The sequence below is a fragment of the Notamacropus eugenii genome, chromosome 4 (genome assembly GCF_028372415.1).
Source record: "Notamacropus eugenii isolate mMacEug1 chromosome 4, mMacEug1.pri_v2, whole genome shotgun sequence".
Taxonomy (NCBI): Eukaryota; Metazoa; Chordata; class Mammalia; order Diprotodontia; family Macropodidae; genus Notamacropus; species Notamacropus eugenii.
The window spans coordinates 218,648,931-218,674,911 of NC_092875.1; the positions used below are offsets into that span (position 1 = coordinate 218,648,931).

General features: G+C 34.9%; 1 protein-coding gene and 1 pseudogene across 12 annotated transcripts in view; both read right to left on the minus strand.

Moving 5' to 3' along the window:
• The window catches only part of CCDC102B (coiled-coil domain containing 102B), an 845,733-nt gene that overhangs the window by 716,042 nt on the left and 103,710 nt on the right, over positions 1-25,981 (minus strand). For all 12 annotated transcript variants that reach the window (XR_011966005.1, XM_072604137.1, XM_072604128.1 and 9 more), the window contains 2 exons: positions 21,730-22,349; positions 18,737-18,951 (listed from right to left, as the gene is read on the minus strand). Coding sequence is in view for 11 of the 12 variants with exons in the window: in XM_072604137.1 (XP_072460238.1) it covers positions 18,737-18,951; positions 21,730-22,332 (818 nt within the window). In the remaining variant the exon portion in view is untranslated. The remainder of the gene's footprint in view (positions 1-18,736; positions 18,952-21,729; positions 22,350-25,981) is intronic.
• On the minus strand, positions 6,673-8,702 carry LOC140498346 (enhancer of rudimentary homolog pseudogene; annotated as a pseudogene).

Below are 25,981 nucleotides of genomic sequence, written 5' to 3' on the forward strand. Positions count from 1 at the left end.
GGAAAACTTCCCTGAGGTCTTAGAATAAGAGGGTAAAAGAGTAATCAAAAGAGTGCACTAATCACCTCCTGAAAGAGATCCCAAAGTGAAAATGCCAAAGAATATTATAGCTAAATTCCAGAATTATCAGGTCAAGGAGAAAACACTGCAAGCAGCCAGAAAAAAACAATGTAAATATCATGGAACCATAGTCAGGATTACATAGGACCTTGCAGCTTCTATATTAAAAGATCAGAAGACCCAGAATATGATATTCCAGAAGACAAAGGAGCTTTGATTACAACCAAGAATCAACCACTCAACAAAATTGAGCATAATCTTTCAGGCAAGGAGAGGGATATTCAATGAAATAGGGAACTTCCAAACCTTCCTGATGAAAAGAGTAGAGCTCAACAGAAAATTTGATCTTCAAATACAAGACTCAAGAGAAGCATAAAAAGGTAAACAGGAAAGAAAAAGTCATATTATTCAATAAGGGCAAATCATTTACATCCCTACATGGAAAGATGATACTTCTGTCACTTGAGAACTGTACCCTTATTACTACATTTAAAAGGGATACACATAGACAGAAGGTGTGGGTATAGGCTGACTTTCATGTGATGATGAAAAAATATCTAAGTGGTAAAAATGGATTATACTGGGAGAAGAGGAAAGGATGCAGAAAAAGGTAAACTTAATCACATGAAGAGACACAAAGAACTATTAGAGCAGAGGGGAAAAGAGAGGGAGATGAGCACTGTTAAACCTTACTCTCATCAGCATTTGACTCAAAGAGGGAATAGCATACTCACGTATAGAAACTCAACTTACCCTATGAGAAATGGCAGGGAAAAGGAGAAAGAAAAGGGAAGGATGGGTAGAAGTGAGGGAAGAAGTAGAAGGGGAAAAGGGAAAGAAAACAGTGAGGATTAATAAAAGAGAGGGCAGATTGAGGGAGGCAGTGGTCAAAAGCTGAAAGGAGAGTGGATTAAAAGCCCCAAACCTACAATATATTGTTTATAAAAAATACATATGAAGTAGTGGGATATATGCAGAGTAAAGGTAAAAGGGTGGGATAGGATATATTGTACTTCACCTGAAGTAAAAAAAAAAAAAAAAAAAAGCAAGGGTGGCTATGCTGATCTCAGACAAAAGCAAAAGTAAAAGTAGATCTAATTAAAAGAGATAAGGAAGAAAACTACATTCTGCTAAATGTTATCATAGACAATGAAGTAATATCATTATCAAACACATATGCAACAAGTAGTATAGCATCCAAATTCTTAGAAGAGAAGTTAATGGAATTGCAGGAAGAAATATCCAGCAAAACCATAATAATGGGAGACCTCAACCTCCCCCTCTCAGAAACAGATAAATCTAACTAAAAAATAAACAAGAAAGAATAAAAGGAAATGAATAGAATTTTAGAAAAGTTATATATGATAGACCTCTAGAGAAAATTGGATGGAAATAGGAAGGAATATATCTTTTTCTCAGTAGTACTTGGCATTTACACAAAAATTGACCATGTATTAGGGCTTTAAAAACCTCACAATCCAATGCAGAAAAGCAGAAATCTTAAATGCAAACTTTTCAGATCATGATGTCACAAAATTACATATAACAAAGGACCATGGGCATATAAACTAAAAATTAATTGGAAACTAAATAATCTAATCCTGAAGAATGAGTGGGTCATACAAAAAATCATAGAAACAATCAAAACCTTCATCCAAAAGAATGACAATAATGAGACAACTTTCCAAAACTTATGGGATGCAGCAAAAGTAGTTCTTATAGGAAATTTTATATCTCTAAATACTTACATGAATAAAATAAAGAGAAGATCAATGAATTGGACATGCAGTATAAAAAGTTAGAATAAATTTAAAATCCCCAATTAAATACCAAGCTAGAAATTCTGAAAGGAGAAATTCAGAAAACTATTGAACTACTAAATAAAACTAAGGGCTGGATTTTATGAAAAAATGTGTTTTTTTTATTAAAAATAAAATTAACCAAAGGTTTATCTCTTTTATTGCCCCTCCATAAAGCCAGCTAGTAAATAAAACCAAGAGCTGGTTTTATGGGCAGGAACAATAAAATAGATAAACCGTTGATTAATTTGATTTTAATAAAAAAAGAAAACCAAATTACCAGTATCAAAATGAAAAGGGTGAAGTCACCACCAATGAAGAAAAAATTAAAACAATAATTAGGAGTTGTTTTGCCCAACTGTATGCCAATAAATTTGACTGTCTTAGTGAAGTGGATGAATACTTACAAAAAGTATAAATTGTCCAGATTAACAGAAAAGAAAAGAAAATACTTAACTAAATCAATTTCAGAAAAAAGAAATTGAACAAGCTATCGATGAGCTCCCTAGGAAAAATTATCCTGCGTCAGATGGATTTACAATGAATGTTTTCAAACATTTAAAGAACAATTAATTCCAACGCTATATAAACTATTTCAAAAAATAGTTGAAGGAGGAGTCCTAACACATTCTTTTTATGATACAAATATGGTGCTGATACCTAAACCAAGAAGAGCAAAAAGAGAGAAAGAAAACTATAGACCAATTTTCCTAATGAGTATAGACGCAAATATTTTGACTGAAATATTAGCAAAGTGATTACAGCAACTTGTAATGAGGATAATACACTATGATCAGGTAAGATTTATACCAGTAATTCAGGACTGGTTCAGTATTAGGCAAACTATCAGCATAATTGATTATATCAACAACAAAACTAACAGAAATCGTATAATTATCTCAATAGATGCGAAAAAAAGCTTTTAACAAAATAAAACACCCATTCCTATTGAAAAACACTAGAGAGCATAGGAGTCAGTGGTGTCTTCCTTTAAATGATAAGTAGCACCTATTTAAAATTATCAGCAATCATTATATGTAATGGGAATAAGCTAGAGGAGTTTCCCATAAGACTGGGGGTGAAACAAATATGTCAGTTACCACCAATGTTATTCAATATTGTACTAGAAACATTAGCTTCAGCAATAAAAGAAAAATAAGTTGAAGGAATTAAAATAGGTAAAGAAGAAGCAAAGCTATCACTCTTTGCAGATGATATAATGGTATATTTAGAAAATCCCAGAAAACCAAATAAAATTTACTTGAAAGATTAAAAAAGTAGTCAAGTTACAGGATATAAAATAAACCCACATAAATCACTGGCATTTCTATATATTACCAACAAAACCCAAGAGCAAGAGGTAGAGAAATTCCATTTAAAGTTACTGTAGACATTATAAAATATTTGGGAGTTTACCTGCCAAGACAAACTCAGGAACTAAATGGACACAATTTACAAAACACTTTTCATCAAATAAGCTCAGTTCTAAATAATAAGAAAAATATCAGTTGCCCATGAGAAGGCCAAACTAATATGATCAAAATGACAATCTACCTAAATTAATCTACTTACTCAGTGCCATTACAATCAACAAATTATTTTATAGAACTGGCAAAAAATAACAAAATTCATCTGGAAGAACAGAAAGTTCAAAATATCAAGGGAATTAGTGAAAATAAATGCAGAGGAAGGTGCCCTAGCCATACCAAATCTTAAGTTGTTTCATCAAGTAGCAATCATCAAAACTACTTGGTACTGGCTAAGAAATAGAGTGGTGAATCAGTGGGATAGGTTAGATACACAAGACACAATAGTCAATGACTATAGTAATCTACCATTTGATAAACCCCAAAACTCCAGCTTCTGAGATAAAAACACACTATGTAAGAAAAACTGCTGGGAAAATGAGAAAATAATATGGCAGAAACCTTACATAGACCAATATTTTACACTGTATACTAATATGAAGTTAAAATGGGTACATAATTTAAGTATAAAGGCTGACAGTATAAACACACTAGGAGAAAAAGGAATATTTTACCTCTCTGATATATGGGGAATAAAAGAATTTATGACCAAATAAAAGATAGAAAACATTATGAAATGCAAAATGGATGATTTTTATTATATTGAGTAAAAAGGTTTCACACAAACAAAACCAATGCAAACAAGATTAGGAGGAAAGCAGAAAGCTAGGCATTAATTTTCATAGCCAGTGATTCTGATAAATACTTCCTTTCTCAAATACATAGAGAATTTAGTCAAATTTATAAGAATACAAGTCATTCCCCAAATGATAAATGGTCAAAGGATATGAACAGGAAGTTTTCAGATGAAGAAATTAAGGCTATCTCTAGTTACATGGGGGAAAAATGCTTTAAATCCCCATTGATTAGAGAAATGCAAATCAGAGCATCTTGGAAGTACCACGTCACACCTATCAGATTGGCTAATATGACAAAAGAGGAAAATCATAAATGATGGAGAAGATGTGGGAAAATCCTAACCCTAGTGCATTGTTGGTGGAGCTGTGAACTGATCCAACCATTCTGGAAAGCAATTTGCAACTGTGCCCAAAGGACTATAAAACTGTATATACTCTTTGACCCAGCTATCCCACTTCTAGGTCTGTGTCTGAAAGGGATCATAAAAATGGGGAAAAGATCTACATGTACAAAAATATACATAACAACTCTTTGTGGTGGCAAAGAATTGGAAATTGAGGGGATGCCCCTCAACTGGGGAATGGCTGAACAAGTTGTGGTATATGAGTGTAATGGAATACTATTGTTCTATAAGAAATAGTAAGCAGGAGGACTTCAGAAAAACCTGGAAAGACTTACATGAATTGATGCTAAATGAAGGGAGCAGAACTAGGAAAATATTGTACACAGTAACAGAAACATTGTGAGATGACTAATTTGGACTGACTTAGCTCTTCTCAGAAATGCAAGGATCGAAGGCAACTCCAAAAGATTCATGATGGAAAATGCCATCCATATCCAGAGAAATAAATATGGAGTATGAATGTAGATTGAAGCATACTATTTGCTCTTTTTTTCTTTTGTTTCCTTACAACATGATGAATGTAAAAATATGTTTAATATGAATGTATATGTAGACCCTTTATCAGATTGCATGCTGTCTTTGGGTGGGATTAGAGGAGAGATGAGAAAGTTTGGAACTCAGAATCTTATGAAAGTGAATGTTGAAAACTAAAAATTAATTAATATTAATTTTTTTCTTTTCCATTTAAGATTTTTGATTTTTTTATTAATGATACAATTTTATTTCTAGTGTTAAATTTAATATACAGACACATTCATGCTTGTTAATTACGCTCATTAAAAAAAAAATTTTTCCCCCATGGATTGAGGTTTCTTGCAGGCCCAGGGATCCTTCAATGGAACCCCATGCAGGCTTTCCACACAATCAAGGACAGTATGTTCTTCAGATTAAGGAGAGTAGGACAGCGAGATGAATTTAGGACACAGCTCTAGGCGTGAATCAAGGTGAGAAAACACTGAAGAGCTGAAAGCCTGAAGGAAAATATGTGGCTGTGGTGAGAAAGCAGGGAAGAGGATTCAGGATGAAGATGTAGGGTTTACATATCTACAGGGATACTTTACAAGGTATCCATGGAAGCAATGTATGTGTTTGGTAGAGGAAAGTAGATAGGATACTATAGTGGAAAGTGTACTTGCCTTTGGACAAAGGTTCAAAGCCTGCCATTTACTAATTCTGTGGCCATGGGCAAGTCACTTAATTTTTCTAGGCTTCAGTTTCCTCAACTGTAAAATGAAAAGGTTGGATTAGATGGTCTCTCAACATGCTTTTCTAGCTCTGTCTATGACCTATAAGAAGTGCTAAATAAAATGTACCTTTCTTCAATGACAAAGTTGAAATGAAATTCAACAAAGCCAGACTATCAGTATATTTGATCACACTGAATATAATTCCGTGATTATTTAATAAAACATGCACAGATGAAGTCAAATAAGTTGGTGTGTCAAGAAATGATCTGTCATCTATACATCATCAATCAAGGCATGCTCAAAACATGAATATTGCTTGCTGCATTTGAATAGTGGAAAGGGTATAATCTGTATGAAAATTAAAAGTATCATGTCTGTTAAATTTCTCAGTGCCATTTAAGTAATCACCACCAAATAAAGTGATTTCTAAAAAACTAGAACTTAAAAATAAAAAAACCTGAAACCTCAAGTTATAATTTTTTGAAATTTCTAATAATATAAATTCACTGAAAATTTTTTGATGTTATAAAATCATCTGCATAGGTTACTGTATGTTTAGTATAAATGTACAGTTAGGTAATTTTGGTAAAAAAAATTAGATGATCCTATGTAATTTGGAAACGAAGTGGTGTCTAACTCGAAGACGGGTCACTAATTTATATATAAGGACATTTGGGGGGCCACATCTTGTTTTAAAATATAGCATTACATAGATTTTACTGTATTTTTATTATCTTGCTAAATATTTTTTAATTACACCTTAGCTCAAGATACACACTGGGGAGTGTTGTGGGTCATGTGATTAATACCTCTACCTTTAACCTATATTGAATCAAATTATCTAAATGCTTCTGGATCTGAGATCTGAAGTGTTTTTAAAGTAAAAAACAAAAATAAGAACAGAGCAGTTGAAGAAATAAAGGCTATCCTCCAGGTAGAACTAGAGGGAAAAGACACAATTTGGCTTATTCGTCTATTAAACGTATTGTTTTAAAAGCACAGTTTACTTTTAACTTTGACCATGGCAAAACATCAAGCAGATACATGAATCCGTTACGCTCCAGAGCTACTCTAGCAGAGGTGTCAAACTCCCCAGCACGAAACCCAAAACTCCCGCGGCCAGAATCAGATTAAGATGTAACTGTTTTCCAAGCCCTCCCCACATCCCGCCAAGGTTGCCACTTGGATTATTTGCGAGCTTGTTGGGCTTGCCGACGGAGAAGCACATAGATTTTCTCTTTGATCCAATCTTTGTTGTAGGGCTGGTGCGTCTGAGTGTCTGCTCGGTAGACAAGGTAACTAAAATCTGCCAGATCATCAATGAAATCAAACAACTGACTGGTCATATGTGATGGAGGGACTGTTGGAATTCGTTCTCTTCAGATGTTCTTCATACAAACTCCTTCCATGCATTCATTCACTGATTCATAATCAGTATAAGTTCGGCATTCTGGCCTCTTGGTAGGTTTTACCAACAAAATGGTATGAGACATTGTACTGAGCTCCGCTGTTGCAGCCGCCACAGCCACTGCACACGAGCTGAGCCGCAACCTGGTTGTTTTTCTTTCAAAGTATGATAATCATTAAATTTGTTACTGCCTCAATTTTTTATTTACTCTTCTGTCTTTACACTGTTTATGAGTTCAATTTATAACCTTTCTTTTCTCTCTCAGATTATTGTTCTTTTTCTAGTGTTTCAAGTCTCTAGAATCTCTTCTTTCTTTGATCCTTTCCCAGTTCCATTATTCATTGAAATACCTGCTTTTCCTGAATATATATCTGAAGTTTCGCAGCCTCAGCCAAATGGAGTTAGAAGAGGTGAGATATCTGGACCATAGTCCCAACTCTATTCAATATACTCTATAGGAAAAGAACTGACTGTAGCCAAGTTTCTAGGGAACTTTCCCTTTAAAATGGAAGCCACTTCTACTGTATCTCACTCTGCGCTTCTGTCTTTTGCTAGCCACATGATTAAATGTTTTTTCTTCACCATAACATGCTTTCTTTTTAAAAATAAGCTTTTCCAAAAAAATGACATTCTCCCCTAAAGCATGTGTGCAAGGCTAATTAATACTAAAGAGAAGTAATATAATGACTGAGATGTTTCCAAGTAATTGAATAAAGAGCTTTAAAATACTATCAGTGGAGGTGAATGTAAATAGGAAGTAAGTTCTTATGATACACATATAAAACATAAATTATTAAATGGCTTGTACAGCTCATTTTTTTGCATAGAGGTCAATCCATGTGGATATATCACCAGTTTTATTTCCCACTGAAGTAGCAATAAGGTTTTTGTTTGGTTTCTTTTGGTCCATATCTTCATTCCAGGTATGCAAATCTGCTCAGTCAATGTAGGTGATCTATTCATCTGAAGTTTAGTGTTTGAGAAAATTGGCTGCTGACTGGAGAACTAAAGTCATTTACCCATACTTACATAGGTAATATCAGTGACAACACATTCAGAAGGCAAATCTCCATCCACTATCATACACTGCCTCTCTATGGGCTGTAGTTTCAGAAACCTTTATTTTCTTGTTTACCTTTGAAAGATTATCACCTTGTTAAGATGTTAGTTTCTGCTCATTTTTAATTTGTCCTTATGAAAGACAGATGAATATTTTTACTAGGTTTAATGAGAGCTACTATAGAGAAAAATATAATTCATGAAAAGCAAATTGTATATAAAAAATCATGCCCTGCTTAAATAATTTTATAGTTTTGATTTGGTTTGGTTCTTGTTTGGGGTTTTCTTTTTTTTTAGGTTGGCACTTAACTAGTCATCAGCACTAGCTATTTTTCCAAACTGCTTTTTTGTCAGCATGTTGCAAAAAAAAAGTGCATATCTAAAGTCATGCAGCAGAGGGCACTACATAAATATGTAATATTTTGGCCTAATTACATCATTCTGAATTATAGAAAGAGTTGCAGAATTACCTCATTCCCCAGAGACAGCAATTTCTAGTCTTCGTCTGTATTCTAGTGATGGATTTTGTTATCAGTACCATGAAAGGACATTTGCCAAAGTTAAATCAGAGTTCATATATTCCAGAAAGATTATTTTTTTAATTTGGTAAACAAAATTTAACAAAACATTAAACATTGGTGTGATAAATCTTTTCCTGATATAAAGTAGCAGTTTTTGTCAGTCTGCTAGAGTCCATAAATGTTATAAGTGTAAAATATATGAAAACAATAATTGTGCAAACAGCATTTCTGTAGCAAAATGCTATTATTTTTGCACATGATCTAATAGTAGCTTGTCAAGTGTTAGGATCATAAAACATCTTAAAAACTAGGATAACCAAAATATGTCCATAAACTGAAAGTTCTTTCAACAATAAACATCCACAAAGAAACACTTAACATTTCAAACAGAAATTCCCTTTCAAAATAATCTATCTACTATATTGCTGATGGTGAAAATCTCATTTCTGAGGCCAGAATAATTATCTTAAGTTGATGCTAACATGTAAATAAAAAAGAACGCTAAAGATTCGGTGCCAGTTTAAGATGAGTAAGAATTAAAAAGAAGTTAAAATAAGATCCCAAAGGGCAAATAATCAATCAATATCCGATAAATATTTATTTAAGTGACTACTGTATCTACTGTGCTAAGTATAAAAAAAGAGACAAAAAATGGTTTCTGTCCTCAAGGAGCTTACTATCAAATATAGGAAACAACACGCAAGCAAATATATACAAAAACAAACTATGTAGGATTAATAAGAAATACTTAACAGAGAGAAGGCAGGCACTCAAATTAGGAGCAGTTGGGGAAGGCTTCCTGTAGAAGGGGGGATTTTAGTGGAGACTTAAAGGAAGTCAGGGAGGTGAGTAGTTGGACAGAAGGGATAGAATTCCAGGCATGGGAGAGAGCCAGGGAAAATGCCTGTTGGCAGAGCCAAGATGGCAGAGTAAAGGCAGGGACTCACCCGAGCTGTCCCCCAAGCCCCTCCAAATACCTGTAAAAATTGACTCTAAACAAATTCTACATCAGCGGTATCCACACACACACAAAAAAATGAAGTGAAATAAATGTCCAGCTTAAAACAACTTGGAAGGTCAGCAGGAAAGGTCTGTTGTACTAGGGAGAGAGGGGAGTGCAGTCTGGCATAGGCTGCACCAGCACAGACCAGGCCTCAGCAAATCTGGAGCAGACCTCAGGAGTGACTGAATCAGTAGTGGCATCATCAGTGGCTGCTTCCGGAACTCTCAGTCCAAAGATAGTAAGAGGGTACAACTATTGGTCAGAAGGAGATTACAAGGGTCTTTTTGCTAACATTGAGCAGGATTCTGTTGCTTTGACCATACTCCAGCTTGAAGTCATGAGGGCATTCTCAGGACAAGGAGGAGCACTAGCAGAGCAAAGTTTATAGCTACAGTGGAGGAAGAACCCTTCTCACAGTTTCAGGACAAAAAAGAATGCTTGTGGTCACTTGCAGACCAGAGCAAAGGCCAGGAGAATAGTAAACACCTTTCCCTAGATCATATCAGCTAGGTGGTGCAGTGGATAGAACACCAGTGCAGGAGTCAGGAGGACCTGAGTTCAAATCTCACCTCATACACGACACTCACTACTTGTGTGACCTTGGGCAAGTCACTTAATCCCAATTGCCTCATCCTGGGTCATCTCCAGTCATCCTGATGAATATCTAGTCACTAGATTCAGATGGCTCTGGAGGAGAAGTGAGGCTAGTGATCTGCACAGTTCTCCCTCACTCAGAACAAAGTCAAGTGCAATTCATGTCATTATTTCTCTGATGGCATGGTCTTCTTCAGCAATGAAGGACAAACACATACACACATACATCACCTTGGAAGAACTGAAAACATATATATATATATATATATATATATATATATATATATATATATATGCATATATATATATATGTATGTATGTATAAGCATCTCTGAAAACAGCTACATAAAACCCTTGAATCTTTGATGATTGTGTGCTGCATTCTGGAAGCAGAGCTCTACTCTAACAAAGATGTGGGGAAAATGACACATAAATGCACTCATGATGGAGTTGTGAACTGATTCCACCATTCTGTAGAACAATTTGGACTTATGCCCAAAAAGTTATAAAACCATGCATACCCTTTGATCTATCAATACCACGACTATGTCTGTATCATAAATGAGATTAAAAAATAAAAAGCAAAAGAACCTAAATGTATGAAAATATTTACAGAAGCTCTTTTCTGGGAGTAAAGAATTAGAAGGTGAGAAGATGCTCATCAATTGGAGAATGGCTGAAAAAGTAGTGACATGTGATTATGATGGAATAATATTGTGCTACAAGAAATGATGAGCAGGATGCTCTCAAACACATGGAAAGATTTGCATGGGCTGATATAAAGTGAAATGTACTGTGTACAAAGTAACAGCAATACTGTGAGATGATCAGCTGGGAATGACTTTGCTATTCTCAGCAATACAACAATCCAAGACAACTCTGAAGGACCTATGATGAAAAATGCTGTCCATTCCCAGAGAAAGAACTGATGGTGTCTGAACACAAACTGAAGCATACTGTTTTTTACTTTATTTTTCTTGAGGTTTTTTTTTTGGTCTGTGTTTTCTTTCACAATATGATCATTATGAATATATTTTGCATAACTACACATGTATAACCTATATCGAATTACCTCCCTTCTTAATGAGGGGGGGGATAGGGAGGGAGAAAGGGAGAGAATCTAGAACTCAAAGTTTTAAAAATGAATGTTAAAAATTGTTTTACGTGTAACTGGGGAAAAATAAAATTGTAAAAAGAAAGAAAGAAAAAAAGAAAATGTTTGTTGGCAAGAGAAAGAGTGTCTTGCTCCTGAGCCACCAGGAGTCCAGTATGTCTGGATGGGGGAGTATATATTCAGGACTAAGGTGTAAAAAGACTGGAAACATAGGAGGGACTGGATTATAAAATGCTTTGAATGCCAAAAAGTGAATTTTGTATTTGTTCCTAGAAACAACAGGAAGCCACTGGAGTTTATTAAGGGGGAGTTAAGGGGAGGTTTGACACGATTGGGCCTGCCCTTTAGGAAAATCTCTTTAGGGCTGAAGAGAGGACAGATTAGAATGGAAAGAGACTTAAGACAAGTAGACCCAGTAACAGGAAATTGCAATGGTCCAAGCATGAGGTAACTTGTGGCTGCACCAGAGTGGTAGCAGTGTCAGAGGACAGAGCAGAGCGTGTTGGAATGATGCTTCAAAGATGAAATCAACAGGCCTTGGGGAACAGCTTGGGGAGGGGTGTGGGGTCAGAAATAATGAGGAACTGAGGATGATTCTTAGTTTATGAGCCTGGGGACTGGGAAGATGATGTTGCCCTCTGCAGTAACAGAAAAGGTAAGAATGGGGAAAGGGATTAGGGGAAAATAAAGTTACTTCTTTTTTGGACATATTGAGTTTAAGATGTCCATTTTATATCTAATTTGAAATCTTTGAAAGGCAGTTGTAGATAAGAGATGCAGGTCAGCTCAAAAATAGAAGCAGAAAAGGTAGATGTGAGAATCAACAGCTTAGAGATAATAATTAAAGCCATAGAAACTTATGAGATCACCAAATAGTATAGAGGGAGAATGGAAGAGAGCCCAGGACAGAATCCTGAGGGACACTTACAATTAAAAGGCATGATCTGGAGAATACTGCAAAGAAGATAGAAAAGAAGCAGTTAGATAGGGAGAAAGAAAAGCAGGAGACACTAGTGTCCCAAAATCATAAAAAGATAAGAATGTCAAGCTGGAGAAAATGATCAACAATGTCAAAGCCTGAGGACAGGTCAAGAAGAATGAGGAGTGAGAAAAGGCCATTGGATTTGGCAAGTAAATGATCATTAGGTACTTTGCAGAGAACAGTTTCAATGGAACGATAAGGTCAGAAACCAGATTATAAGAAGTTGAGTAAGAGAAAAGAAATTGGAGGCACCTATTGTAGACAGACTTTTCTAGATTAGCTACAAAGAGCAGAAGAGAAATAAGATGATAGTTACCAATGATGGAAGGAATAAGTGAAGGCTTTTTTTAGAATAGGAGAGACATGGGCATGTTTTAGACAATAGGAAGGAGCCATTGGATGGGGATAGATTGAAAATGAGTTAAACAGTGAGGATGACAGAATGGGTAATCTGTTGGAGGAGAAAGAATTGAATGGGATCATTTGAACAAATAGAGGCTACCAAGTTAGCCTTGGTAAGGAAGAAGTCCACTTCTTCATATGAGACAGGAGTCCAAGAGGAGAAAGTAGTAGACGACACTTGAGAAATAGATGAGGAGGAGGGGAGAAGGAGGAGTCCATGGTGAGCGGCTTAAATTTTTCTGTAAAATCTGAGACGAGTCTCAGCTAAGACAGTGGGGAGAGGGGGAGCTCTTCAAGGACTGAGGAGTGATGAAAAGGTTTGAAAGAATCACTGTGAAGAGTGGGATAATGAGTTGATTAAAGAAATATAGTAAGATTGCCTAGCAGCAGTGAGGTCCCAGTTGAAATTGCATAACACGAATTTGTAGTGGAACTAGTCAGAACAGTTATGCAACTTTCTCCACCTTTGATCAGCAGCATGTGTGCAAGAGAGAAGAGACAAAAAGATGTGATTGATCCAAAGCTGAGATTTGGTTATGTGTGAAATGCAATGCTACAAGTCATTATTTCACCCTTGCAAAGTTAAATATGCATTATTCCATAATTTTGGTGATAAAATTTGTAATGAGCTTGCTTTTCTCTACCATACAAAATAATCAGATTGTTATAATGATTTGTGTATTTTTAATAGAAGAAAAGACAAAAACATATATGAAATCTAAGGTATAGGACGATAGGATGAAAGCTAAATGGGTTTCTTTCAAACCTTATTTGCTGCACCTCATCACTATGATGTAAAATTATATTGAAATTACCAAATTCTAAAAGCAAATTGAGCTTTTACTGAAACAAAAGGCATTAAAATGACCATGGAATCAATTTAGTTCGTATTTTAAAGGGATCTCTGGGTTCACCTAATCCAAACTGCTTCTTTTATATGAGAAATCTTTCAGAGAATTAAAGTGAATTGTCCAAGTTCGTACAACAAGTTCATGGCTATGCCAGGGTTAGAACTTAAAACTCCTTACTAGCTGACCAAACCCTTTTCCATTTACATAAAGAATTAAATATTAATGTAATCAAGGTATAACTGGAATTATTTTGATTTTTCCTGTGGAAGAGAGATGGGAAAGAAGAGTTGAGCTCTAAATAATAGGGCAGAAATAAAAATTATATGTGAGAGAAAACAAATATTTTGGAACAGATATAGGCAAAGGTTATATTTGGAATAATTCTACTTTAAAAAACACTGCACCAAATATTTGTTTCAAATATGTTATATTGGACAAAGGTAGCCTCCCTGATCAATCAATCAATCAATTCAGTAAATGCATAGATACTTCTCAATCCATGATTCTTAGAAGGATTGGAAGCAGACAGATGAAGATGTGAAAAGAAGAATATCCTCCCATCCCCTATCATTTTTCCAGTTTATCTACCAGGTGGTCTTAATGCAGCTGGTCAGGAATTCCCTAAGTATGTCTCTATAAAAAGGATTCTTGGTAGCAGCTTATAAATGGTGACATTCTACAAGCAATATTTTTTAAATCCTCATATCGTGGGGGGTGGGAGGGAAGGAGTTTCTGTAAGTTTTCCAAGACTGTAATCCATGTCAGATTTGGAATTGGTTTCCTGAATCCTAGTCCTGGACTCTTTTGAGTAGGCTATGCTGGTCAAGGCAACAGATGTCTGTGGAAAATTAAAAGGGAATGTTCCCCCAAGCTGAGAAACAAAAATTGTATTCAGAGTTGCTTAATACAAGCCACCCACTTACTAAGGTTTCAGGAGGAGGAATTTAAACAATTAAGAAGATTTATAGTCCTTACACATACTATATCCTTGGGAAACATTCCCTTGTGATGGGAAGAAAAAAGACGTAATTGTCTCATGTGGAATGCAACTTAATGTTGATTCACAGGCACACAAGCCTTGAGTCACAATACCCATAGGACAGTTTCCTAAATAGAATAAGGAGAAACAAATTTTGGATCACAGTCTATTTCTTCTTCTTTCTTTTACCTGTGCTGCATTTATTAGTATTATTCTGGAGGAGAGAATTTTACTTTCTGTAGGAGTTATTATTTTTTGGTGAGAGAAGCCAATGCTTTTGGAGAAGAGCAAATACATATTTAGAAAACATTCTTTAGAAGAGAAATAGGTTAAATCTAGGAGAGACCACTAGAAACTTCCTCCTACAAATATCTTCAATGCTACTACTAAACTGGAGCGACAGCGTAATATTATTGGCTATATGACAGCCAGGTGGATATGTCAAATAAACATCTAAAATTCCAAATGCCTAAAAAAATTCCATTCTCCCTAAAATCCACTTCTTTTCAAAATATTCCTATCATTTAACACTTTATATACCATTATATACCACTTTCCTCCTAATGCCAACCTCTGTATCATCTTTGATTCCTCATTCTTATTCATTCCACATATCCAACTGAGTGCCAAGTCTTATTAACTCTATGTTCACAATGTTAATTACATTATTTTTATCTATTAATGTGACCGCTACCCTGGTTCAGCCTTTTATCACTTGTCACCTTAACCATTGGAAAAGATTTCTAATTGGGTCTATCCACCTACAGTTTTTTGATATTCTAAATCAGCCTCTACATAGTTACCAAGTCATATTAAAAAGCGTAAATCTGTTCATATCATTTCCCTATCCAATATATTTCAGTAGCTCCCTATTACCTCTAGGATAAACATCAATCTTTCTCTTTGGTATTTAAGTCCTTCCCAACCAGTCCCCATCCTATATTCCTAGGCATATTATATATTGCTTTCCACCCATTTTATAGTCTAACCAAGGCGGACATTTTGTTCTTCCTCATGCCATATGAAGTTGCTTCTTCCATCTTCATAACTTGGCCTCCACTCTTGGAATTTATACTCCTTCATTTCTGCCTCATAGAATCTCAAGATCCATTCAAAGTTGAGCTCAAATATGACTTTTTATATAAGACCTTCCCCAATCTCATCTACTTTTTATACCTCTTCCCAAAAATTGCATTCTATATTTCACATATACTTAAGCAACTAGGTGGCACAGTGGAAAGAATGCCAGCCCTGGAGTTAGAAGGGCCTGAGTTGAAATCTGGTCTCAGATAATTACTAACTGTGTGACTCTGGGCAAGGCATTGAACCTTGTTTGTTTCAGTTTCCTCACCTATAAAATGAGTTAGAGAAGGAAATGGCAAACCGCTCCAGTATCTTCGCAAAGAAAACCTCAAATGAAATCATAGAAAATCAGATATGAGTGAAAAGACTCAACAACAGAAACATGTAAGTCAGTGTTATTTTACTATATAAAATGTTAGCTCATGGATGGCAGGGCCTGTTTCATTTTTGTCTTATATTCACAGTGCCTAGCACATAGTAACTACTTAATAAATGCTTATTTATTGCATCTTTTATAGATTCCTGATGTGATTGATAGAGAGGATCATAGTTTGACATGAAGTGACATGAAAGCTCAAGTTTCAAAAGATTCCAAGAAATAGTAGATAGAATATAATGGCCTAGTATTTTACTGGTAATTTTTGGTCCAAGAAGAATGAGAACTCACAAGAATGAAATCATTAAGAGATAAATAGAAATTATTTCAATGAGGAAGGGGATAATTGCTTAAAGAGACTGATATGGCTGCACAGAAGACTTATTTGAATAACTAATTTTAAAAGCATGTACAAAAGATGTTAACATTAGCATGTAAAGATGATGAAAACATAGAGGAGCATGATTCTATATCTAATGTTTAAATAGTGTCAGAAGCATTACAATCTAAGGGATTTTTTTGTTATTTTTGTTGATTTTTTTAAGCTATAGAAGCAAGAGGTTTTAAGAAGGGAAAACAAAGGAAAGTCAGAAGGCTAAACAACACTCACATATTTATTTTGTTTTCTCTCTCCCAAGAAGAATGAAGTTTGCTCTAGAAAGGATATAACAATCATCAAAATTAAATTGAAAATGAAATTAAGTGGAAGAAATAAGAGGGCACTTGACTGACTCTCATGACATCCAGTTAAATGACTCCACATGTAGTGAAGAGGTAAATATGTTGGCCAGGTATTAGATTTGCTTCTGACATTGTGTACCCAAGTTTTGCCTGGATCTCAGTGTCATCATCTGTAAAATGGAAGAAGTAGAGGAGAGAAGATCCAGATGACCTCTGAGTTCCCTTCAAGTTCTAAATCTATGGTTTTATGAACTATATCTTGTGAGACTGAAATAATTAATAAAAGAGATTATTGAACTTTTTCTTTTATCTTTGAAAAATCACTGTGATCACACATGGTATCACAGGCTTCCAGAAAGAAAAATGTCCCATTTTGTTCATGGAAAGTTTTGAAGTACTACAATATTTAGTCTATTGTGCTCGACTTCTATTCCTGGCAAAAATAGGACAAATTATTAAAAGGCCGAAGCAAATTTAAAACCATTTTCTTTTGCTAATATCATAACTTGGTTCTAGCCTTGAGTATTCCTTTCCTTTTCACTTTTCTAAATCTAGGACTATCTGAATTAATTCATAGCCTGAAAGATAGACATATCATGGGACTTGTAGGGCATAAAAAATCTGAATTGTCAAATAGGAATGAAAATGTATTTTATAATTCTTTTTGATAATTTTGACAACTCTTTTTTTATAATTTTGATATTTTGATTACTTTGATAATACTTTTTAATAATTTTCATCATGTGAATGTGTTGGGGTTCTTTTCTTAACAAATCAGGTTACTGATTCTCACTTATTTATCCATGAATGCTGAGTGAACATATTATTTTACTATTAACTCTGGAGTGTATATCAAATCAACCATCACAATACACACAGAAATCTTTCTCATAAAAATTATTTTGGTGCATCTAGAGACAATTAAGTGGCATAATAGGTAGAGTACTTGACTTGGAATCTGGAAAATTTGAGCTCAAGTCCTGCTACAGACACTTATTGGCAATGTGAAGATGGCTAAATTGCTTTATTTCTATCAGTATCTGTTGCCTTATCTATAAAATGGGAGTGATAAAAGTACCTACCTAACAAGTTGTTGTGAGAATGGGCCAAATGAGATCATATACTCCAGGAACTTGACAAACTTTAAATTGCTATATAAGTATTAGTCATTGTTATCTAGGTTACTTCAGTCATGGCATATTTTAGTGAGAAATTTTGCACAGTCCTCAGGGAGCGGGCCTCAAAGTCAAGCAGACCTGACACATAATGGTTGTGGAACCTTAGGCAAGTTATTTTACCTCTTAGGGCCCAGGTCTTCACAGTCTTCTAAAACTGTGATGTACAATGAAGGTACCAATTGGTAAGAGCTTCCTCACAGAGTTCTTTATGTGATTAAAATCACAGATGTCATTTTAAAAAGTGTCATTTCATTAGTACTTAGTATCTATGTGGGACCAAAGTTGTGAGTTCCCCTGTACTTGCATTTGATCATTCTTTGTGTTTATCAAAGTAATTTCTAGGAATACTGTGAGAATTACAAAAAGCACCAGAGACTTTTAAAATATATACTCTATTGAATGGAGGCAAACATCTCAAAATTACTTCTCCTCTCCAGAAAAGCAGATGCTTGAAGCCAACCTAAGAAGATACAAAACCTGTTTTACTCATGAGATTTTTTTTCAAAAATAAATACTCATTAGTTATATTTGACAAAGCCTGGGAGATTGTAATTATAATTGCTGACATTTATATAGCACATTAAAGATCTTTACATGCATTATCTCATGCAATTTGCACAAAAATTCTGTGATAGAGATATTACAGGCATGATTATTATTTCCATTTTAGAGATTGGAATCTGGGCATCAGAGAAGCAAAGTGACCTACCCATGGCCACCCAGTTAGTAAATATCTGAGCCAGGTCTTTCAGGCTTCAAGTCCAGCTGTCTTTCCACTACATTATAAAGATAGTGGTGAAAGCACATTTTCTTATAACATTTATCTAAATTACTTCTATTCAGTGGTTTAAAGTTATGATTTATTTAAAGGACACTATGATTTGCACTTACTCTCTTTCCTTCCACAAAATTTTCTGAGACTCATCCAAATGAAATTTCAGAGTTGAAATCTGGGTTAATTCCTTCTCCGTAGGTGGTGCCACATCATCTAGCCCCAGTACAGGCTTTGTCACACAGTTGCCAGAAAGACCTTTTCTGAAGAAATCAGGGCCTTGTAAATCCAAATCCTGGTTGATTCTTACTGAGTTGGCAACCATTTCTATTTCCTAGAGAGAAAAATGTAAAGACACTTACTAAGCAAAAGCAAAGCTAATTTACTAGATTACTTAATGTCTGATTTTACAATTATCTCAGGAAAAATCTGGGGGGAAATAATTAAGGCACATTTTCTTAATTGAGAATATTCAAAATAACATTATTATCTTCTCAATGTACAAAGTTGTGCTTAGTTTTATTTTGTTTTATTGGGACAATAAAACTGAGTTTTATTGCTCTGAGGAATTACAAGTATGGAAATTCATTTCACTTATGCAAATCTTCAATTCAATGGTGACACACTAGTGGTGTCAAAATTGAATAGGAAGGAGAACCACTAAACCACACATAAGGATCCCTGTGGGTACATACAACAACAACAAAAAAAAAAAAAACCCACATATCATTATGTTTTATTTATTTTTTAAAATATTTCACAATTACATTTTAATCTGGTTTGGCCTTATGGCAAGGCCATGTATTTGACACTTCTGAGTTACGCTCTATGTAAGTTCTCTACATCCTGGAGGGGTACGGGCATATACACGGTCACATTTGTAAGGGAGAAAAGCAGAGGCAGAATAGGGGTGATAGCTCAGGAGAACACAGAAGAATTAAGAGACTAGTGATGATGGTGGGGATGAAGGTTTTGAAGATATGGGGAACAGGGAGAGATAGAATAAGTGAATATTATGACCAGATAGGGAAATTCAGAGTTCTTGAAAGTAGAAGTAAAACATTCATGAGTAATGGGAAGATCAGGGTATAAGCATCTTTCTATATAATTGAGAAACAGTGAAGGTCATGGAAGTTAAGGAGGTTGACATCTTTGAGGAGACATAAACATATCAAAGTCCCCAAGTCTAGAATGAATAAAACTTATCCATCTTGTTTTTTATTTATACTGAGAAAAAGCAATCTGTAGGAATCAGAGTTCACATATCTATATACACTACAAGATAATATAAATGAGTACATTAGATCTCCTTTTAAAAATAGTATGTGGAGGCAGTAGTGCTTAATTTTATTCTCTCTTTTCGTCACAAGAAGAAATATATACTTGTCACTCTGAGCAATAATTGTCAAAAAACAAATGGGATGTGTGTAATGCACTAAGCAAAATAGTAAGCAGAGACAATCCAGGCATGACTCTTCTCATTATGCTCAGAGCTGGCAGAGGAAGCTGCACTAAATCAGAACAGCTGCTTGAGGCTTCTTTTCCATCTGATGGTGATTCATTTCCCCTAATTCCTGAAGAAATTTCAGACTTAGATACTTCCTGATTATATTCATATTTAAATATATTTTATTTATAAGTGATTTGAGGCAATACCCTTCTTTTCTGCTGCCTTCCCACATGAAATGGTTTTTCACGTGTCCTATTAACAAATTTACAAATGTTAAGTGAATTAGAATTCCATAATTTATTCTATAAGCATACGCTTTGCTCTACTTATTTAATTCATCAGTATCTATTAAACAACTGATGATTAATGGAATCTCATTGTCACAAGGAAATATATAATTTCATAATTTAATAGATCACAAGTGACAGGGCAGTCTACTCACAACCACATCTGAAAAAAAAAAGAATGTAACACACCTAACAAATGTTCACCTAATCCTTGCTTTAAGATCTCCCATGGGGAGAGTCCATATCTGTATAGGCAGAAAAAATATTTTACTTTTGGACAGTGCTAATTATTTGGAAGCTCTTTTCCTTACTTCAAGCTTAAATATGCCCTTCACAACTTCTACGCATTGCTTCTACATCTATCCCCTTGCTCTTCCCCCCCCCCAAAAAAAAAGGAAAAGGAAAGAAAAAAAATGTCTAATCTGTTTTCCATATACATCTTGTCAAATACATTAAAACTACTGTCAACGTTATGCTCTTACTGTTAACAGTTCAGTCATTTCAGTCATGTCCAACTCTCCATGACCCTACTTGGGGTTTTCTTGGTGAAGATACTGGAGTACCTTTCCATTTCCTTCTCCAAGTGATTTTGCAGATGAGGAAATGAGGCAAATAGTAAAGTGACTTGTCCAAGATCACACAGCTAGTAAGAGTCTGAGGCCAGATTTAAACTCAGTAAAATGAGTCTTCCTGACTCTCATCCCAGTACTATGTCATTTAGTTGCCCTCTATTGTTGTTCTAGAATATGCCTAATTATAAAATATTCTCAAAGTTATATAGAATGCTGTCTATTATTGAATAGCATGTTATAATGTAGACCTAAAAAGTGGAGTTAAAACAGTAGTAATTCTGATCTTAATTTCATTGGATTCACATGCACCCACGTACTTGCTGACCCTTCCATGTTAGCCTCATTACCTTTATCTTCCCTAATGTCACATGAAACAGCTTAAAGTTTACAAATGACATTATACATTTTTATAGATGCTGAAGTATATTTTCACATAGATGATTAAATAGAGATAGAAGAAAGTGATATATAATGATCCCTTCATGGAGCAACTTGTAGTTTTTCCTGGCCTTTTCATTCCATAGACTTATTATGAACACTGTTTATATAGTTTTCCCCTACTCTACACCCAACTGCCACTGCAGCCAAATTGAAGGGGGCCATATAGTACTAAGGGAAATTTTGTAGTTTTTATTTGTTTTGTTTTGTCATTCCATCATGTTATTTTGGTTAGGCTAAATGAAAAATATCTTTATGGCTTTTTTTAATACAACAAAAACTAAATCACGTTTAAACTTATTTTAAAAAGAAAAATTTGAAAAGTGATCAATAGAAAATTAGACTATATAACAATTGCCCCTTACCTTCTTGCTTGTATCTTCTTTGAGAGAAACCTGTGTTTTTCCCAGATTGATTCTAGGAGTACCATATTCCTCTGAAGCCACTGGGAATTGAGCTTCCTGTGGACAAGAGCCTTCTATAAGACCAGGATTCTCCTTCCAGATGACTTCAGCATCCAGTGTCTCCTTTTCATTTAGTGAACTTTGTTTCTTTTTGAGGGCACTCAATTCCTTCATTGCCATGTCTAACTTTATTCTGAGCTGTCGTCCTTCTTCCCTGGCTTTATTCCTTTCTGTTCGGACTTTGCTCCATTTCTCTCTCCAGTTGGCTGTGCAGTCTGACCACCAGCGCATGGTCTTTTCCATCTGGGCAGCTCTGGCCTTGACTTCTTCAAGTTCTCGAACTCGAAGCTCTTCGCAGATATCCCAGTCATTGCTGCTGCAGGAGTGAGCATAGAAATTCCGGGTACCATGTGAATGAAGGCCTTGGGGTGGCAAGTAAGAATTAGAGGGGTCACATAGTGGTGAGCCAGGTGGTGTTGGTTCACAAGGTGATCTCAGTGAAGATTGCTGGAGCTTAAAAATTTGTGTTTCTTCAATTAACTTGTGGATGGAATCAAAATTCATTTTTCACTGCTTAAGGCCTTTAAGAGAGAGAATAACAATAGTATACATTTAGTCTAATGGCTAAGATATCTAGATTTGTTTGGCAAAAAGTAATTTAATAACATTACATGTAATGTAATAACCAAGATTATTATTTCACTGGGTAAAATTAGAAAATGCAGATTTTTATGGATTTAGTACTTATTCCATTCCCTAAAAAATACATCCAAATTAAACATATTTAAAAATCAGATAGGAAGGAATGCTATTTTATTTTTATGGCATGCAACTAGTTCAGTATCCCCCTGCCTGAAATGTATTCTCTCTCTTTTTTTCTCTTTAGTCATAAGTTTCCTTCGAGGACTACATTGCTAAGGCAATATTCACAGACAATGTGAATATTGGTGACAATGAATATGCCAGTGTAGTTCTCAATCATAAAATATAAAAGACTCTCTATATAGAAAGTAGAAGACACCAGAAAGTCAAATCTGTCATGGTGACCAAGAAGTTAGTAAACATGATCACAGGGGGCAAAGCATTCTCACCCCTCCCCTTCCTCAGTCAGGGCCTTTTCACAAGTAAACACTCAAAAGCTTTGTCTACCTGCCTGCCTCTCTTCTCTGCCCTGACCATGCTCACTCAGTTCATCTCGGGTCTCCTCCACCCTTCCTGCTCTGCCTGTTCGGCAAGCTCCTTCTACCACATGTGATTTAGGCTTCCTGGTGATTTATGCAAATCATACGAGTCTATTAATGAATCTTTTCATTTAAATTACTATTACATTGGGCCCCAACATCTTTCATATTCATTACATAGGTCGGTGGAGCAACTGGTATTAACAGAACATTAGCAAGGATAACAGAAAATGAGCATGTAAAATAAGCATATAAAACAATATCTTAAGCAACTGTATCAATAAGCAAAAGTATCAATAGAACTCCACAACAGTATAACAATAGTATAACAGGGATCGCACAAAATAAGCACATCAAACAATATTTTAGGTGGGGTTTGAGTACAAGCACCCCATCATTCCCCCTCAACAAATGGGGCCCAAAATCTTGGGGTAATGGGCGAAGGTCTCTTCTTCCATAACTACTTCCTGCTGAGATTGGATGTAGAGCTGATGAATTCAAACCTCTCTGCTCCACAAATGAAGCCTTTCCCAGTATCCCCTGGGCATGTGATCTTTCCCAACATGGAAACTGTGTACTGCTTATGAATTCTATTATTCATTTTGCACTTATCAATTAGACCTTGAAATGCAATTTATATTTTAGGTACATTTTTGAGGAAGCCCTGACTGTTTATAAAGAAGTCTAACCAACATAAAGCAGACACCATAAGGAAGAGATCAAAGGAGACTGAAAACTCCCTTAACTGGTAATCTTTTGATTTGTTAGTGCAATGAAGAGACATAGAAGTTAAAAGAATCGCCAGTTTAAAATATAATATAGAATTGGATTTGGGGAGAAACTTAGAGATCATATAATCTAAAGTTTTCATTTACAGATAAGGAATCTGAGGTCCATAAAGCTCAGGTGACTTAGTCAAGGTTATATGGGTAGTAATTTCAACCCAGTTTGATTGACTCCAAATACAATGATCTTTCCACTGTACCACACTCCCTTGAATACAAACTAGTTTTTTTAAAGAAAAAGTTTTGAAAAAGGGTGAAAGGAGACAGTTATCAGTATTGTCTCATAAAATATAAAATTAAAAAGCAGAATGCAAAATGAGGCAGCAGAAAATGTAACATGAGATCTTACTAAACTGGATCATCCCAAAAACATCAATGAAACTATAAAGATGACCACAAAGAGGTAGAAAATGCAATAGATTTGACACCATTTCTGTTTTGACCTATTCTCAAAACTGATTACCAGTGGAAATACCATGTTTAGACAGACACTTAGCACATAGTGTGCTATATAAGGATGTTAAAATGGCATTTAGGATGGTGAGCTAAATGAATGATGAATGTTTACAATGTTCCCCATTAGATGTTTTCATAATCTCTACTTGAGCATTCCCTTTGATAAAAAATGACAAATCCATTCCATTTGGAAGTAGTTCAAAATATTAGGAAGTTTTTCCTTCTCTTAAGGTATAAATTGCATCTTTTGGTCCTGATTCAGTATTGATTTATTTACTTTCTTTCTTTTATTTTTTGAAAGTTGAGTTATTTGTCCATCTTCATGCTGGTGGAAATCCTTCCGTTTTCCATTATCCATCAGATCAATGATCTTAAGCAATCACAGCTGCAAATTCTTTTAGTTACCCAGGATACAATTTGTAGAGAAAAAATATTTTAGCTCAATAAAGTTAGCAAAGTACACTTTCTCTTTACTTATGTTGGATTTTAATTATTAAATTATTAATTTAATTATTATTGGGAGTCAGGAGACTCAGTTTCAGCCCTAAATATGCACATGGAATTTATTCAGTAAATGTTTGTTGATGATAATGAGTACCCAAGTGAAAGACTTTATATTTATCCTTATTCAATATTCTCGTTATGTAAGATATTTTAACATCTTAAATCTCTCTTCTATTCTATTAACTAGTTAACAAAGGTTATCTGAAACTTAAGTGAATATTCATTTCCTCCAAGGCATTACTAACAATGTGAAGTAGCACAGGAATATGCCAGGCCCACATCCCCGGAATATTCCACTAAAGACCATATTAATGTCGAACCATTGACTACTGTTGGAGTCTAACTATACTATCATTTCAGAACCTACTGAGCTATATTGAATCCTTTGACAAGACAGTATTCCTTTCATTTTTTTTCTCCTTTGCTAACATCACCTTTGTTGTTTCATCATTGGTTAGAAGGGATCCTGAAATTTCAAAGGCTTTGTCAGCAGAGCATAAGCATTAGGGGGTCTTATTTTGCTAAAAAAAAAAAAAAGTCATAGAGTATAAGGCCATAAAGAGACATGTCTGTCATCCAAAGTCCAGACTAGCATTGTTAAAAAAGATGATAGATAGGCAGACAGACAGACACATAGATGGGTAGATGGGTAGGTGGATAGATAGATAGATGAGAGAGAGAGAGAGAGAGAGAGAGAGAGAGAGAGAGAGAGAGAGAGAGAGAGATGATAGATAGAGACAGAGATAGAAACAGAGATAGAGACAGAGATAGAGATAATATGGGTAAAGGTATAGGTGATGTAAATTTTGATAAAGATAAAGAAATAGATTTTATATGTATATGCATGTGTGAGTGTGTGCATATGTGTGGGTGTGGGTGTACTCTGTGTTCTGATCCAATTTCATATCAGTTGGGACATTAGGAAACATTTATGTACTTGATTTTTGCACTGTGGATAGTTGGTTAGAACTCACTTTTTAGTGATCATGGATCTCATTTAGGAAGGTCTACAATGTTCCAGGACATGAGGAAATTAGCACAATATAATCTGCAACCAGAAATATCTGGAGAATATCACTACCTATAGTAAATCTCTCTTTAATTCAGATTTTCATGATGACATCAAATACATTTGACAAGTAAGATTCTTTGCAGTATGTCTCAGTTTGATATTAACAATCAGAAGGTTATCAAGCAAAGTTATTTTCTGTATTATATTTTCAACATATTTTTCATTACTTTCACAAAAAATAAGAAGAAATTTTAATATTTTTTTTTCTTCTTGAG